We start from the raw sequence: 14,495 nt of genomic DNA on the forward strand, positions 1-14,495 counted from the left end.
GCTGCCGCCGCTGGGGCCCCCTATGGGTGAGGGCGGCAGCAAATGGCGGCGGCGACGAGGAAAAAGCTTATAAAAACAGACATCTGGGCCATTGCTACGATTTAAAAAGTGATTTATTTTCTCAGTTCTCTTCAGGTTTTTAACCCCTAGAATGGTACAAACAGGATTTTCCTCAGCGGAACGAAGAAAATAATTTCCATGCATAACAGACCAGATGCTTGACATTGTTACAGGGAGTAATGGCAAATATTGTACCATATAGCACCAAGAAGAATTTTAATTACGGCGTGAAGGAAAGATACCATGAAAGCTTCTCATTTCATAGCGACTCTTAAGCTGACATTTTTATTCTGAACTATATGCTGTTTTCCAAGCAGTGAAAGTTAAACTTTACGTTATAAAAATTAAAAGGTACCAGCTTAAAAATTTGACACTCTACAAATTAAGCTATGAAATTTGATCTTTTTTCTTGCATAGCAAATTTAATTTTGAAACAGAAGGAAAACCTAAGGAAAAAAAAACAATAAAAAACCACCAACACACCCCCAAAAACCCCAAACCAAAAAAAAAATCCCAAACCCAACTCTTCCTTTCCTGGTCTTCCCTTACCCCAACCTGGTCAAACAGTAGGGAGTAATTATTGAATATGCATGACTACATTCCTCTGCAAATTAAGCATACAATCCTCCTCTTAAATTTACTACTGTATAAATAGCTCTAAAGAGTTTGATATTTACTGTCAGTTAAGCCACTTCTACTTGACTTTTCCAGGTAAAAAAAAAATTTCGGTAAGTGCCAGACTCAACAAGGGACACCACACCCTCACCCCCACAAGGAAGAAAAAATAAATAAAAATCAACCTTTAGGTCCTGTCTCAGATCACCATAAATAAAACACCCCCGAAGATGAGGGACCAGATGTGACAGGTAATTTCAAATACATATGCATAGCCATTACCTGGAGGCACAGGTAACTGGCTGGAAATAGCACTAATTAGTGCACTAAGAGAAAATATAATTAAACTTCCTTTCTGACAAGGAAAAGGCAGTAACACTTAATATTAAATTGAGCCCAAGGGAAGACTGTTGAGTAAGGAGATGCGGTGTGGTGCAGCTGCTGCCCAAGAAGAGAGCTTTGCTGTTTGCCCAAGACATCCAGGGGCCACAACAGAAGGGATCGCGCTCCGCTCCTGCTACCTTTAGCCATTCATACTTTCAGAACCAGGAAGAAACGTTACAAATGCAGCTTTTTATATCAAAGAGCTGCTGTTGGTCTGTGCACACTGTAGTGCTATCTGTTTGCATTACATCTCTCCAGACTGTGCCCTCTCTCCCCTGCAATAACAGTCTGCCAGCGCTCCGCACGCTGCTGCCAGCACATTTCTCCTATCACCCGTGAGGGCACCTCAGCATTTTCAATGAACCAGTAATTACCAACAGATTAAGTAAAACAGTTTAAACTTACTGATTGTGCTATCCCTTATAGTCTTCTTTAATCACACACATAAATCTACACTCGGTTTTGATCCTGTGTTGCAGTCCATTTTCTGAACAATTACCTCTTCCTGAGCTGCTGGACAACCAGATATATTAGATATTTCCACACAGTTTTGGAAGATGTATTATTTACTTTAGCTTAAGAAAAAATTATAGGTTAATTACATTGCAAATGCATACTTTACAAATGTAGGTATACATTATCTTGGGCTTTAAGTTACCTTTGTGCTTGCATGGTGTATGGGGAATAGCAAGGCAGCTCCTCCAGCATCTTTGTAACAGATCTCTGTATTACCTTTGCTAAATTAAAGCTCACTCCAACAAGATAGGAAACTACAGGACTCTGTTTAATGTTCTTTCTATACAAGGCTGAGACCCTAAAAATCTGGATATCAAATTAAAGAAAAAAAAAACAAAACATGAATGCTACAAGACTTCTGGGACTGTTAAACTATTCCAACATTATTTAATATAATTTTAAATGACTAGTCAAACTTTTATGCCAAAACCATTGTAAGATACACATATTTTATAATCTAGATCTACCAACATACTACAGGGCAACACATTTACTCCAGTTGTCAGGCCAGCTTAAGTATTTAGTTAGTGCTTAATCTCCAGATTATCTCAACTGCCTTTTTTGTGTGTTTAGTAGAGAATATAGAGTTAATAAAATTAATGAGAGATTCAGCTACCTTTTATTCTGTTGCTTTCAAAGCTCAAAGAAACTTAGGCTGTTCAGACACTGCAAGTTGTTCTGAAAATAAGGGCTTGTATTCACTCTTAATTACTCAATTCAACATTTAAAAAAGCCTAATACATATTACCAGCTATACAGTGCCACAGTTGTGCAGTGGTAGTTTACAGACATAACACGACCCTTTTTCACAGGAATGTATAATTCATACACAATGACGTGACAGATAAGACATGATTATTAGACAAGAAGTGCAAAATGGCATGCAACTAGTTGCTTTCAACTCATATGCATTATCTTCCATTTCAACATTATTTTTATTAAGTGGCTCTTAGTGTGGGCAAGCACCCCAGCTCACACTTACATTTTGTATACATTAAGCTTAATACAATCTTTTGTACTTTCACATTTGTAACATCTTTAAACTACTGATTACTGACATTTAAATTCAAGTGGAAAATCGAAACTACAAGCATTGTTTGTATATGCATTCTTCAAGTTACAGAAAGCCTACAAGCTATTCCACTCAAATATGCTTACCTTCAGGAAAAGGCTGCATAAGGTACATTTTTTATTAGATTATTCACAGCAGTAAAAATCCTATTGTGCATACAACAGCAGATCAGTATCCTGCTGTGGTTGAGTAGCACCTGTTTCCAAATTAGTTCTGAAATAGTTCTACTTGCTTAAATCTCCCGCTTTGCTGAGCTTCAGCAGCAGTCCAGTGTGGCTCTCCAGGCTTAGACATACTGTAGATGCCATCTTCGTATAATTTTACGGCTAACGCTTGCCATGATTAGAAGAGAAGTTCTAATCACAGGAAAAAATATTCTAGAACACACATGCAGCCCACACCCAGTGCATGCCAGTGCTAACAGGACTTCAATGACACTTTTGGCTGATGTGACAATGGGAGTATCTGCTCATCTCACCTTGGTCAGAGACGTGACGCAATGCGAGATGAACAGTGGACATCTCTGCCTTTGAAGATGACACAAAGAGTATCAGAACTAAACAATCAGCTTGTGGAGATGCCAGATCCAGTTATACATACAGATTCCTGTGTTCCTAAAATACACTTGATGCTGCAGAATTGTCACAATTACTTTATCTTTCTACAGTTTTATCTGGTAATTAGGATTAATCAAATCTGTGAACAGGAGAATTATCTGCACAGATTTTTTTCATGTTCCTGAAGCTTCACCATTACAGTTATGTGCCAGTGAATGATACTGGTATCTCCCAGTTGAAACACAGAACTTTAGTTGCTGTAAGTGGTCATGAGAAACACTCCCCCTTCCATTCTCCCCCCCGGTACTGCAGAAGGGTTGGAATGCACAAGTCTTAGCGGGTTAAAAGTTACTGTAATGACAAAAAGATAAAGTGGGGAAATGTTCAACTGTTTGACAGCTTACTAACTCCAGAGCAGTGATGGGCACTAATCTGTTGTGATCTTCCTTGGCTTTTACACACAAGCGCAAATAATCATTTGGGTTGAAACCTGTCCTGCTAAACTTACTTCATTCCAAAGCAAGTTGAAAAGTTTGAAAAATATCAAGTGAACTATTTTTGAGCACTATTGCTGTGAAATGTTTACTGATTTCTGGTGTTTTGAACCAGTTCCAATGTTGCCTTATCACTTCAATACTATTTAGCAAATTTTTAAGACCTCTGTCCATTAAAAGGCATCCAAAATTTACATCTTCAAAGCCCAGTCTCAGCTTTCACTAAGATTTGTATACACCCACATTTTCTACATCTGGTATCCCAGAATACAATACCATTTTTGCACATGCTCTGAAATGACTCAGCCTTAACCATGTAAAATGCATTAGTATTGATCTCCTACACCTCCCTGGAATTCACAGCAGGTCTTCTATCTCTCCCATCACAGGAGTTCATCCTTTACAACAGACTTCACAGCAAAAGCATGTTCTTCTATGCTTCAAGGCAGCGGTTAGTGCAAGTTACCAAAAAATCAACTTCATTTCCACCTTCTATTAGAATTTTCTCTAGCCTATTTTTCCCACTTCCCAGGAGGTTAGTAATGTAGGTTGGGGACCTTCCCATTCCCTTCTGTCGAACTTGTTATAATTTTATAGCATAAGCAATCACCACCAGAATATGTGCATGCATGAGCTCACACGTACCATGGGACACTCAGTTCTGTGTCCAGGTGGAGGGGAGGGTTAGAAGGGGATCCTGAGTTCCAGCTGCTGCTCCAGTGAAAAGCTTATGTATCTTTGGCAGTCGCTAGAAAAGTACCATGATTCCTTGCTCCCCTTCTTGCAAGGGAAGCTGAGCAGCCAGTGAAAAGCTGCAATGAAAATCTGAAGCAGAAGGAAGTACGACTAACACATAGTAAGGTGGTGGTGAATCCTCACAAAGATGTAGGAGTTAGAACTTCGATGCCTCTCACTAGTTTCCCACTGGCTAAGCCTGGTCACTTCCTCGCTCAGTGCACCAGTAACCTGAAGTCCGTTTGGAGCTGTGTATCTCCCCTCATCTGTTGCACAAATAGTCAAGAAATTTAATTCTGAAATTTACATTGCATCACTAAAGAGGGAGGTCTAAAAGTTAACAGCGGCAAATGCTCAGCAGTGTGCTGTCTACAGCCATTAACGCGGCAATTTTAGTTAACAGCCTTGGGCTGGCTTAGAAATATTAGTTTAAGAAGCCATAAACATTTTCAATCTTAAATTCCGTTTAGATGCTTGAGTTCAAATAAGTTGGTTTAATTGTGACATCTCCCATTCTGCTGGGCTGTTGGCTTTACACACACCTCCTTCGTTTGAATTGCAATTCAGATTTCACATACTATTAGCGTTATATTCCACCGACAGCACATAGTATAACTTTGCATGGTAAGCAGACTCTGAAATGTTTCAAATAAAAGCCTTTCAGCAGAATCTGCATAGGCCAGGCTCCTTTTGAAATTACATACAAGGTAAGAAAGATGCCTGAGTTTCTGCTCTCCCTTTAAAATAGCACAGAGGTGCCTTGTGTTGTGCAGCATGCAGCAACAATACTAAAAACAGGTTTGAAAACAAAGTATTTCAGAGTTGGATTTGAACATCAAATTAGGTATCAGCTCAAGGGAAAGACCCAGGCAGCACTGTAGATGACCTTACCAGTTCAATGGTCAGCTATTGAAAAGATATGGAAAAAACATACGAAGAACGGGTGTAGAAGATAACAATTTTTCACTTTACAGCAGACCCACAGCAACAGCAGACTAACCAGGTATATGTAGAGAGAAGATAAACTAAAATTCTGCTGACCTTGTGTTAAAACACGAGCTAGAAAATAATAAATGAAGTTAAAAAGGTGCGTAATGCTTTCTCCACACATTATGATTACACTGTGGAACACATGATCAGTAAGGGCTGTTCATGTCCAATCTTAAACTATATTCTGAATAAGCAGTAACGGCTAGCAGTAACAGTCGAGGTAAATTTGGATAGCTTGATTTTTTGCAGAAGACAGTAATGCCACTGAGTCAAGATTTACACCAATGGGATTAGACTGGGAGTAGAGAAAGCAAGCCCTGATACTGGGGACAAATAATTTTCCAGGTGGGTTGCAGGGATTTTATTTCTCCATTGAAAGTACCAACCGCACTTCCCAATGCCAAGGACAAAACCTGTCTCTTTTAGTGTTGCTAACTGCCAGATAATACTTTAAAGAGCCCCATTAGAACAGCAGAAGTGCCTGCTGATTTGCATCTTTGTGCTGTCAAGAATTCAGAATTGACACTTTTTACTGTTCTGACAACCACACTTACTCCTAACCTTTCAAAACGTAGTCTTTTGGTGTGCATAAAACAAAGAAAATGACCGGGGAAAGCAATTTTTCAAAAGCAACACCGTAAAGCTGTACTAGGCACAATTCAGCCTGGCTGCAGCAGTGCTTTGAATTTACAAGTTCACCTTGGATAATTAAAATCCTGTCTTGTGCAAATATTTCTACCTTTATATTACTAAGTTTTCATACACTCAGAGAGCAACAGAGGTGGATCTACATAAAAGGCATGGGATGCCATACGGGGAAGTTCTCTGAAACTTCCCTAGAAGTGACTGGGAACGCTTCTCCAGCAATGCTATTCAGTCTAACTAGTCCAAGCAACTGGACAGCAGAAAATCACAACTAACGTACAACGAAAAACATGCACAGACTGATAGATGTAACATTACCAGTATGCAAAAAATTAAAATGAAACAAATTAAGAACTCCAAACATTAAATTCAGATTGTTTATTGTAAACAGAATAACTCTAGCACTCTGTCATACTGGCTGTGTCACATGCACCCAATTCCACATCAACTGCTTAAAATAGCACTTGCAAAAATTACAGTTATGTAATAATAATTTATGGTTTCTTACATAAACTAATTAACAAGCACTAAAATTGAATTACAGTGTATTCTAGGTAGTTTTTTATTGCTTGTAGACACTGCAGCTTTGGATCCATTAAAATGAACCCATTAGTATGCCTGAGTTTATCAAAATTTACTGCTATATCAAACTCAGAAACTGTAAAATGCTGGAGAACACTTAAAAGCAATTAAGAGCTGCTGGAAAACTACATGGGTTTCCACATCCAGTCACAGAATTTTAAAATTCTACTTTTTTTTCCTCTGGAAACCATGATTTGTGAGCTTGTGTTAAATACACTGCTATTCCAATTTCCTTATATAATTTGTTAAAATTAGAGTTGATAGTACTTCCATGAATATATATCTCTCTATTTATTTTTTACACACAATAGAAGCCATTTCATTTTATTCACCGTAGGAGTGGTATGTTTAAATACTAAATCCCAAAATATATATTTTTATAATATGTTGTCAAAACTTTTAATATATATAATACAAGTACTTTTACTAAAGGAAAACTATAAACAAAAGGGAAATGCAAAAGGGTAAACAGCCCATTTTATGTGAAGGATCCATGAAAAATGTGAACAGAGACACCTTTACTGGTTTTGCTTACATTATGTTTAATTTTTTCTTCTGCAGGCTACAAAAAAATGCTAGTGGCCTTCCTTGGCAACAGGTTACATCACAAACTATCATCAAATTTATTAAAAAGATGTTGAAACATGTACTGTTAACCTTTAAAACAACTTTTAGATACACTGTCGTTATGCAATTAGAAGAGACTCTCAGATAAACACAACTTAAGGCCCTCACCCTGTCAAGTACTCATTTAATTTGGCTTCAGAGCCAGTGTAAGAAAGAACATTGATTCAATGACAAGAACCACCGCATTGCACACATCAGGATTCTGATGCATGACAACATACATCTCACATCAGGGCCTTAGTTTCAGGTACTTTTAATAAGCAGCAAACTCTCAATAACACCCCTGATGAGCAGAATCTGTATCTTCAGTGCTTTGCATACTCTATGCTGTCTGAATAATTACAATCAATTTTGTGCATTAAACAGGTAGGAGAACTTCGTGATTAGTAAGATGCTCCCTTACCTTTTTCTATTTGGGGACTATCCCAAGCACAAGATCGCTCTACAGAATTCCTTAAAAGTGGTGATGATTAGACACCATCTCTTACTTTACCATTTTACTAAATTGTGGAATATATATACATATAGTATTTCAGCATAATTCAGATCCTTCTGGGTTTTGCACAGCCTTCTTAAAAGAAGTCGGAACAAACACTTTGTGATGTAACCTGAACCACAGCCCGTGCTACAGCAGTACTGCACACCCAGTACTGCACTGTCCCAAATGCCTTCCTGAAGGACAAGAAGGACCCACACAGATGGATCAGAACAATGATGCATCTGATTCGTTACACAGGGCCCACATTTGACATTCACTTGTTCTTGAGTCAAGAACTACCACGTGCTTAAAGTTATTTGCACTAGTACTTTGCTGGACTGAGACCTAACACAACAAATGATGCAAAATAGACTGAGTTCTCCATCAGTACCTGTGCAACTGAGAACAAAAAATGACACCAAATAAAGTCTGTTACATACCAAATGGAAACAATTCACAGTAACACTGAAAAACTGAACAGGATGTCGACAGTATCAAGAGACTGGGACAACGCTTTTCATAACAACAATAAGATGCACTATTAAAGTGTTTCCAGCATTTTACTAGCTTTAATATAAAATGTCCCCAAATTTGTATAGAAAGATTAAAATCATGCCCATATCTTCAATTATTCTCATTAAGACAATTCTCTCACTTACTACTGTCTTGTCAAATTTCCTTTTTTCCACCCCCCACTGGTCTTCATAAAACTTAAATAGAAAATATGTTGGTTGCATTAAGGATCAATTAAAAAAGTATCATTCAACATGTCACTTCAAAAAAATGTGAAAGTCTCTATTTTTAAGAAAAATTGTTGACCCCATCCCAAAAAGGACCTACTTTTCTCACCCCCTCCAGCCCCCAATAATAATTATTGGGATACTAAATGGTGTTTTTCGGGAGTAACAAGGGTATTTCAAGCAATTTTGTTTGCTCTGGAGGGTTTTTTTATCAAAATGAAAATTTGAAGGGATGTACTATTTTAAAAATATACTGCATCTACAAGTTTTTTTATTATTATTATTATTGTTTCAGTTGATTTTGGTTTTCAACAGGTTGTCTGTAATATAAATGACACATGACCACAACTGATTTTTATATACTCTCTATCCCTAACACACAGCTAATGTCAAATGAACCAAGAAGGAGTTCGGGACTTTCATAACGGACAGAACCATTTATCCTAATGATCTTTAATAATTTTGTTCATCATGAAGTCCCCTGAAACCACGTCAGTACTGATCATTTGCATTTCTTCATCCATTGGGGTTCTTCACAGTTTTGCAGCCATGAAATTGATATGTGGTTTCACCAGTGGAAAAAGTGGCAGACTGCGCTTGAATTCTGTCATATTTTCAATCACACTTGGCTGCAAAGAAGCGTACGCAAGAAAAGGTCTGCTCAATATCTTTAAAGTGAGAAATTCCTCGCTTTTCTTTTTAACTTTTGCTACAGCTACATATAAACACATTTTTTCTTGCTCTTTTCTACAATATTAGTAATTCACATTTCATGATTACAGGATCACCCAAAAGATAGCGTTATTTCTTATGAAATATATGGTTTCATATTTATTCTAGATAATTGAAAACAATAGCTATAATGCAGTAATTGCATTACTAATAATAGCAGGAACTGTAGTAAATGCAGAGCTTATCTTTTCATTTACAAATTCTACTTCAGAACATCCCACTCATCCTTTGAATATCAGAGGTAAGATCATAAAAATAGTAATTCAATGAGCTATTATTTTTCGTTGCAGTAACAAAGTAACTTTTTAATATTTCAGTCATAATGGCTAACATATCCACATATAATTCACAGAGATATTTCCACCCATGGTGATTATTTCACCTGTAAGGACTGAATAAGAACACAGATCTACTACTGCATCATGAAAAGTTAATTATCTATTGGGACAAACATTACCATCCTTCAAGAAAATTCATTTAAGGTCCAGTCAGAGCCCATTGCTATCATATGTAACTACACAGTGAAATCTGTAATACTTATACGAACAGAATTTGTCAAATTGCTTCTTCAACAGGTTACACATTAACAGGAATGTGCATTAATATTTTAGGCTTTAAGACAATAACCAGGTGGTTTGGGGTTTTGGGCTTTTTTTTTAAACAAAGACGGTAAGTTTGTTGATGCATATGCATCTTTCTCTTGGCACTTGATACATCTGATCATATACAATCAGTATTTTCAGACAATAAGAATCTGTATTTTACTCCATAGTGTAGATACTCAGTAGAGTTAACTACTATTAGTTTTCATTTCAATGGAATAGAAGGAACAAAGGTAACAGGGCACACTTAAAAAGTTTGTTTCTCCCTATAAACTTATACTTAATGATACTAAGCTTTCATATTAACACTACAGCCTGGGATTTTTTTTGTTGTTTCTGATGTGTTGTTTCTTTTTACCTGTGGTAGTGGTGGTGCTGGTGCCAAGTTCACATCATTTTGGCATGGAAATTCTCCAACAACAGGGCCTATTTAACATCAAAATTAATTCAGTACCATAATTTAATCAATACCTTTTACATAATAAACTGTTTTCTCTTATAAGACAGGTATCTATATAAAGCATAGGTTATTGATTTTTAAGTATCTTTAAATAAGACTTTCTGAACATTCTGCTTTTCTACTCCATGGCTCTGGTTAGAAATACATAGAGCTTAATCCATGATTTGACTTGAAAACATGTGCTGAGGCAGTGTTTTTTATTCATTTTACTTACACATAAAAGAGAAGGTAGAAATAAAAATTGCTCATCTACTGATCAATGAATACTTAAAACTTTTTTGCAATACAAATTATGAGAACAGTAGTAAATGCCAGTGGTATATGCAACCAGAGCAATGCAACAACAGCACATCTTTTAGTAAGGACATGCCTGTGGAGGTGTGGGGGGTTACTCCAGGTACCAAAATTCTGGATAGCAACCCCTAGTCTTCCCAGCCTGTCCCCATGCATACCCTACTCCAGTCCCCCCTAAACTTCTTCCTGCATCCAATCCACTTTTCCATAAGAACTTCTAGTCTTAAATTCCTTAAACCTCCCTTCTACCTCCATACTCAAATTTCAACCTTAACCTTCGCCCTGGGAGTTCAAGTTCGTCCCCCTCCTAAAATCCCTGATCTCTACTCTAGAGCTTCCAATTCTTTTCCACTCTCAGAGAAAATGGTGTGTCTGCCTCCAGGAGGAAGAGTTCTCTCTGGGAAGCTTTTCAGCCTTCCTCCTTTGTGTTATTCTCTAGAGGATGGGCACCTGCACTTGGAAGAATGCTCATTTGGACTCATGGGAAATGCACTGAAGTCACGATTTCTCTTTCATGGCGAAAGAGAGGCCACATGCCAGATTAAATGGTTTAGGGCTGGGGAGTATATGGAGAGAATACCTTGCTATAATATCTGTAAGGGTAACTACTCCTTAGGCTGTCTCCCATGCTCACCCTTGCCTTGAGAAGGTACCATCCCAAGCAAACAATAAACCACTCTGGAAATGTAATTACTACATTTTTAAGTTTTCTATAGATATGAAAAGTCTTAGAGCTACTTCTATTTAGCAATGATTAGTCATGAAAACTGGAAAGATACTTTGAAGGAAGTCTTTGTTACTCAGATGCAGAGTGACAGTTTCCATGATACCATAAAAATCATTCTGAGACTGGAAGGAGTTTCATGACAGGCACGCAGCTATCTGCTCCTTTCTGGTCTACAGACAAGCCTTTAATATTCTTGATTTTGCAACCAGTCACATGTTGGAATTGAAGTCCAGTATAAACTGGTGAAATATCCGCACAAAACAACATAGAAGTTTTTCCTCTCAGTTTATTTCTATTAACCAGAAATGCATTCAACCTTTTCCTTCTTGAATTCTAAAATGGAACAACAGTTTATAATGCACAGCTGATCTAGATTATTTGAAAATAAAACCTAAATAAACTTCGATTCTTTGACTTTTTCAAGCTTACTTTGACATTCCCAGAGGGTTGTGGGTTTTGTTTTGGGGTTGTGTTTTGCGTTTTTTTTTGTTGGTTTTTAATTTCCTTTGAGAGTGCTTGGATAAAATTGTGGACATTCATTGCTTGTCAGAAAAAAAACCAAACCCACAGTGCATTGATAACTGCAAATCCTGATTTTGTTTTTCCCTGTAGGACTATTAGAGTTTTACGTTTGTTTTAAAATATCCTATTGAAAAACGAAGTGCTATTTTAAGATATATTGTTTTAATCAGTATAGTTCAGAATGGCTGAAGAACGTGGCCACAAACATCAATCAGAAAATCTGAAGCAGCCATGTGAAGAAAACCTGTAAAAGGAAATACTTTTTCCTCTGAAAGGTAAATAATCTCCAGAGCTGAGTTTTTCTATAATGTCCAGAGCTGAGTTTTTCTTATAGCGTATTTGTATCACATAACATGCCTGTCTTTAACTATGACTTGCTTAAACAGGACTTGATTAAATACAATATTCAGCACAATACTTACAGGAATCCATTTCCCTTGCAAGGACATGTACCGATACCTTGTGTCTTCTGGGAGCATCTATTGCCAACAGCACCTACAGTAAAAAGCATCAAGTCCTTCAGGTGAGGGAAGTATCACTCAGACATTGTATTTATAAAAACAGTAAAAGAATGAGAGAATTTAAATTTTAATTTAAAGTTTAAAATGAGGGATTAATTTTGGGATGTCCCTTCAAATATTATGAAAAGTCATCCATATAGTACTTTGAATTATTTTAGAATCAAGTTAAGAAATTCATGTACTGTTTCGGACTCAGAAAAACTGGAAGTAATAGGAATTCAGCCATTAACTATCATAGTATCAGGAATGCAGCCTAAAATCTCCGCAGAATTTTCAATCCCTGGCAGCCTCCTGGAAGCATATCACCCTGAACACAATTATTAAACTCAGCTGGAGTAGCTCACCAATCTAGCCAGTGATTTCTGTTCTGGAGTACTAGATAATCATGTATCATTAGCATAAGCAAAATAGCATAGATTCCCACAAAACCAGAAGGATACGTGTTCAAGTTATCATTTATTAAACAACAACTATTGAAATTCCATTTACTAAGTTTGTATTTGCTGCATATCTTCACCCATGCTATCATACTTTTAAAAAGACCCAAACAAACAAAACAGGTATTAGCACTGTGCCATGTAAATAATAACCACTTTTAAGCATCAGGACTAAATCTCAAAAAGAGACAGTAATGTAAAAATGACCTTGGATAGTGAAAAAGAGAAACCATTTTGAAAGACACTGCCCCCCCCAAAGAGAAAAAAAGAACACAGAGAGACACATACCCATGCTTTTCGATGGGCAAAAAATTTCCCATCCAATAATAAGTTGCAAAGACATACATCAACATCATTTTTCAAAGTATTCCCTGAGCAATTAGCTGCTCCGTAAGTAATAAAATAATATGTACGCTTTGCAATATCGTGACTTATCATTGCCTATGAAATTTGTTACAAAACAGAAAGAATGAGGCCAAATTTATTGGGGGGGGGGAGGATGGACACAGGACGGGACAGTGGATGGGATGGGGAACAGGATGACCCCTAGTATTTCAATTGCTTCTATTAGATAGCTAGCTAGCAACTTAATGCTGAGTTGCAATTACAATTATGGCATCATTATGCTGATCCTTTGTTCTGCCTAACTATGAGAGGAAGAAAAAAAAAGTTGATTTACAGTGAACAAAGCTTTAAAAATATGTTTCCTTCACAATTCACACACACAACATAAGCTGAATTATTTACTGGTTGAAGAAAAGAAAATAAAAGAACAAATTTGCAATTTTGGCCAAGCTTGGTCACAGAGCAGCATATTTTATTCAGAAAAGATAAATGCGACAAGAGAATAGGAGCTGCTAAGACAAAAAAAAACCCCACACGACAAAACCCAATCCTTCGCCACAATTTTTGCAGTATGCTAGCTGCCATTAAACTAAGTAAGATTCAGGAAACAAAATTATTAAGGTATCTGCATCAATCATATCATCTACCTAAAACAGGGATAAGTGTATGCTTTCATAGTTCACACACATAATATCCAGTTATATCTACATCTCTTTCCAAGTAACATTTTAACTACATGACTAACTTACCTTGTAGAACTGTATAATATCATCCTTGGTCAAGGTCTTTAGATAAGCCACTTCAATGTTATCTGCACAACAATAGTACAAATTAGAACAAGTCTGCAAATCATAGCTTGTTATTAGCATGCTACTTATTCAAAGAATTTTTCTTTCAAATTCAGATACTGTAATTGACTGCAAATGATACGCTTTTCATTGTTAACTTTCAAGCTAATACTTACATCACTAAAAGTGTCATTGGAAACTTGGCAGAAAATTATACTTCAGTAAGTCCATTTGATTGGACTTAGTAAAAAAATGCACGTTTGGAGAATACTGATTGCACTGTATGTTATTCAGTAGCTAAAAAAGATACGCCTACTTCCGTACATTGTCTCAAATGAATGTTACATATTTCTAATGCAGACTGATTATAGGTGCCTTTTATTCACAGCTAGGAAACAGGATAGTAGGATGTACTTTGGCAGGATGTACTTTTAAATAAATGTAAGGAACAGTGCCTACATCATACCTGTTAAGGAATAATCACCTTTAAGATATCTGGGGACAATGTGTCTCAGTGGCTACATCACTTTGTATAAATCAAATTGCAATGAACTAATCATGTAATATCATTG

At 36.8% G+C, this 14,495-nt stretch overlaps 1 protein-coding gene across 1 annotated transcript in view; it reads right to left on the reverse strand.

The window, feature by feature from the left end:
- Positions 1-8,452: 8,452 nt before the first annotated feature.
- IDE (insulin-degrading enzyme) overlaps positions 8,453-14,495 on the reverse strand; it is a 58,948-nt gene continuing 52,905 nt past the window's right edge. The window contains exons 22-25 of the mRNA XM_009888788.1: positions 13,885-13,946; positions 12,255-12,327; positions 10,188-10,255; positions 8,453-9,124 (exon numbers count right to left, since the gene is read on the reverse strand). Coding sequence (XP_009887090.1) covers positions 9,029-9,124; positions 10,188-10,255; positions 12,255-12,327; positions 13,885-13,946 — 299 coding nt within the window. The 3' untranslated portion in view covers positions 8,453-9,028. The remainder of the gene's footprint in view (positions 9,125-10,187; positions 10,256-12,254; positions 12,328-13,884; positions 13,947-14,495) is intronic.

The sequence above is a fragment of the Charadrius vociferus genome, unplaced genomic scaffold (genome assembly GCF_000708025.1).
Source record: "Charadrius vociferus isolate BGI_N301 unplaced genomic scaffold, ASM70802v2 scaffold436, whole genome shotgun sequence".
In the NCBI taxonomy this organism is placed as follows: Eukaryota; Metazoa; Chordata; class Aves; order Charadriiformes; family Charadriidae; genus Charadrius; species Charadrius vociferus.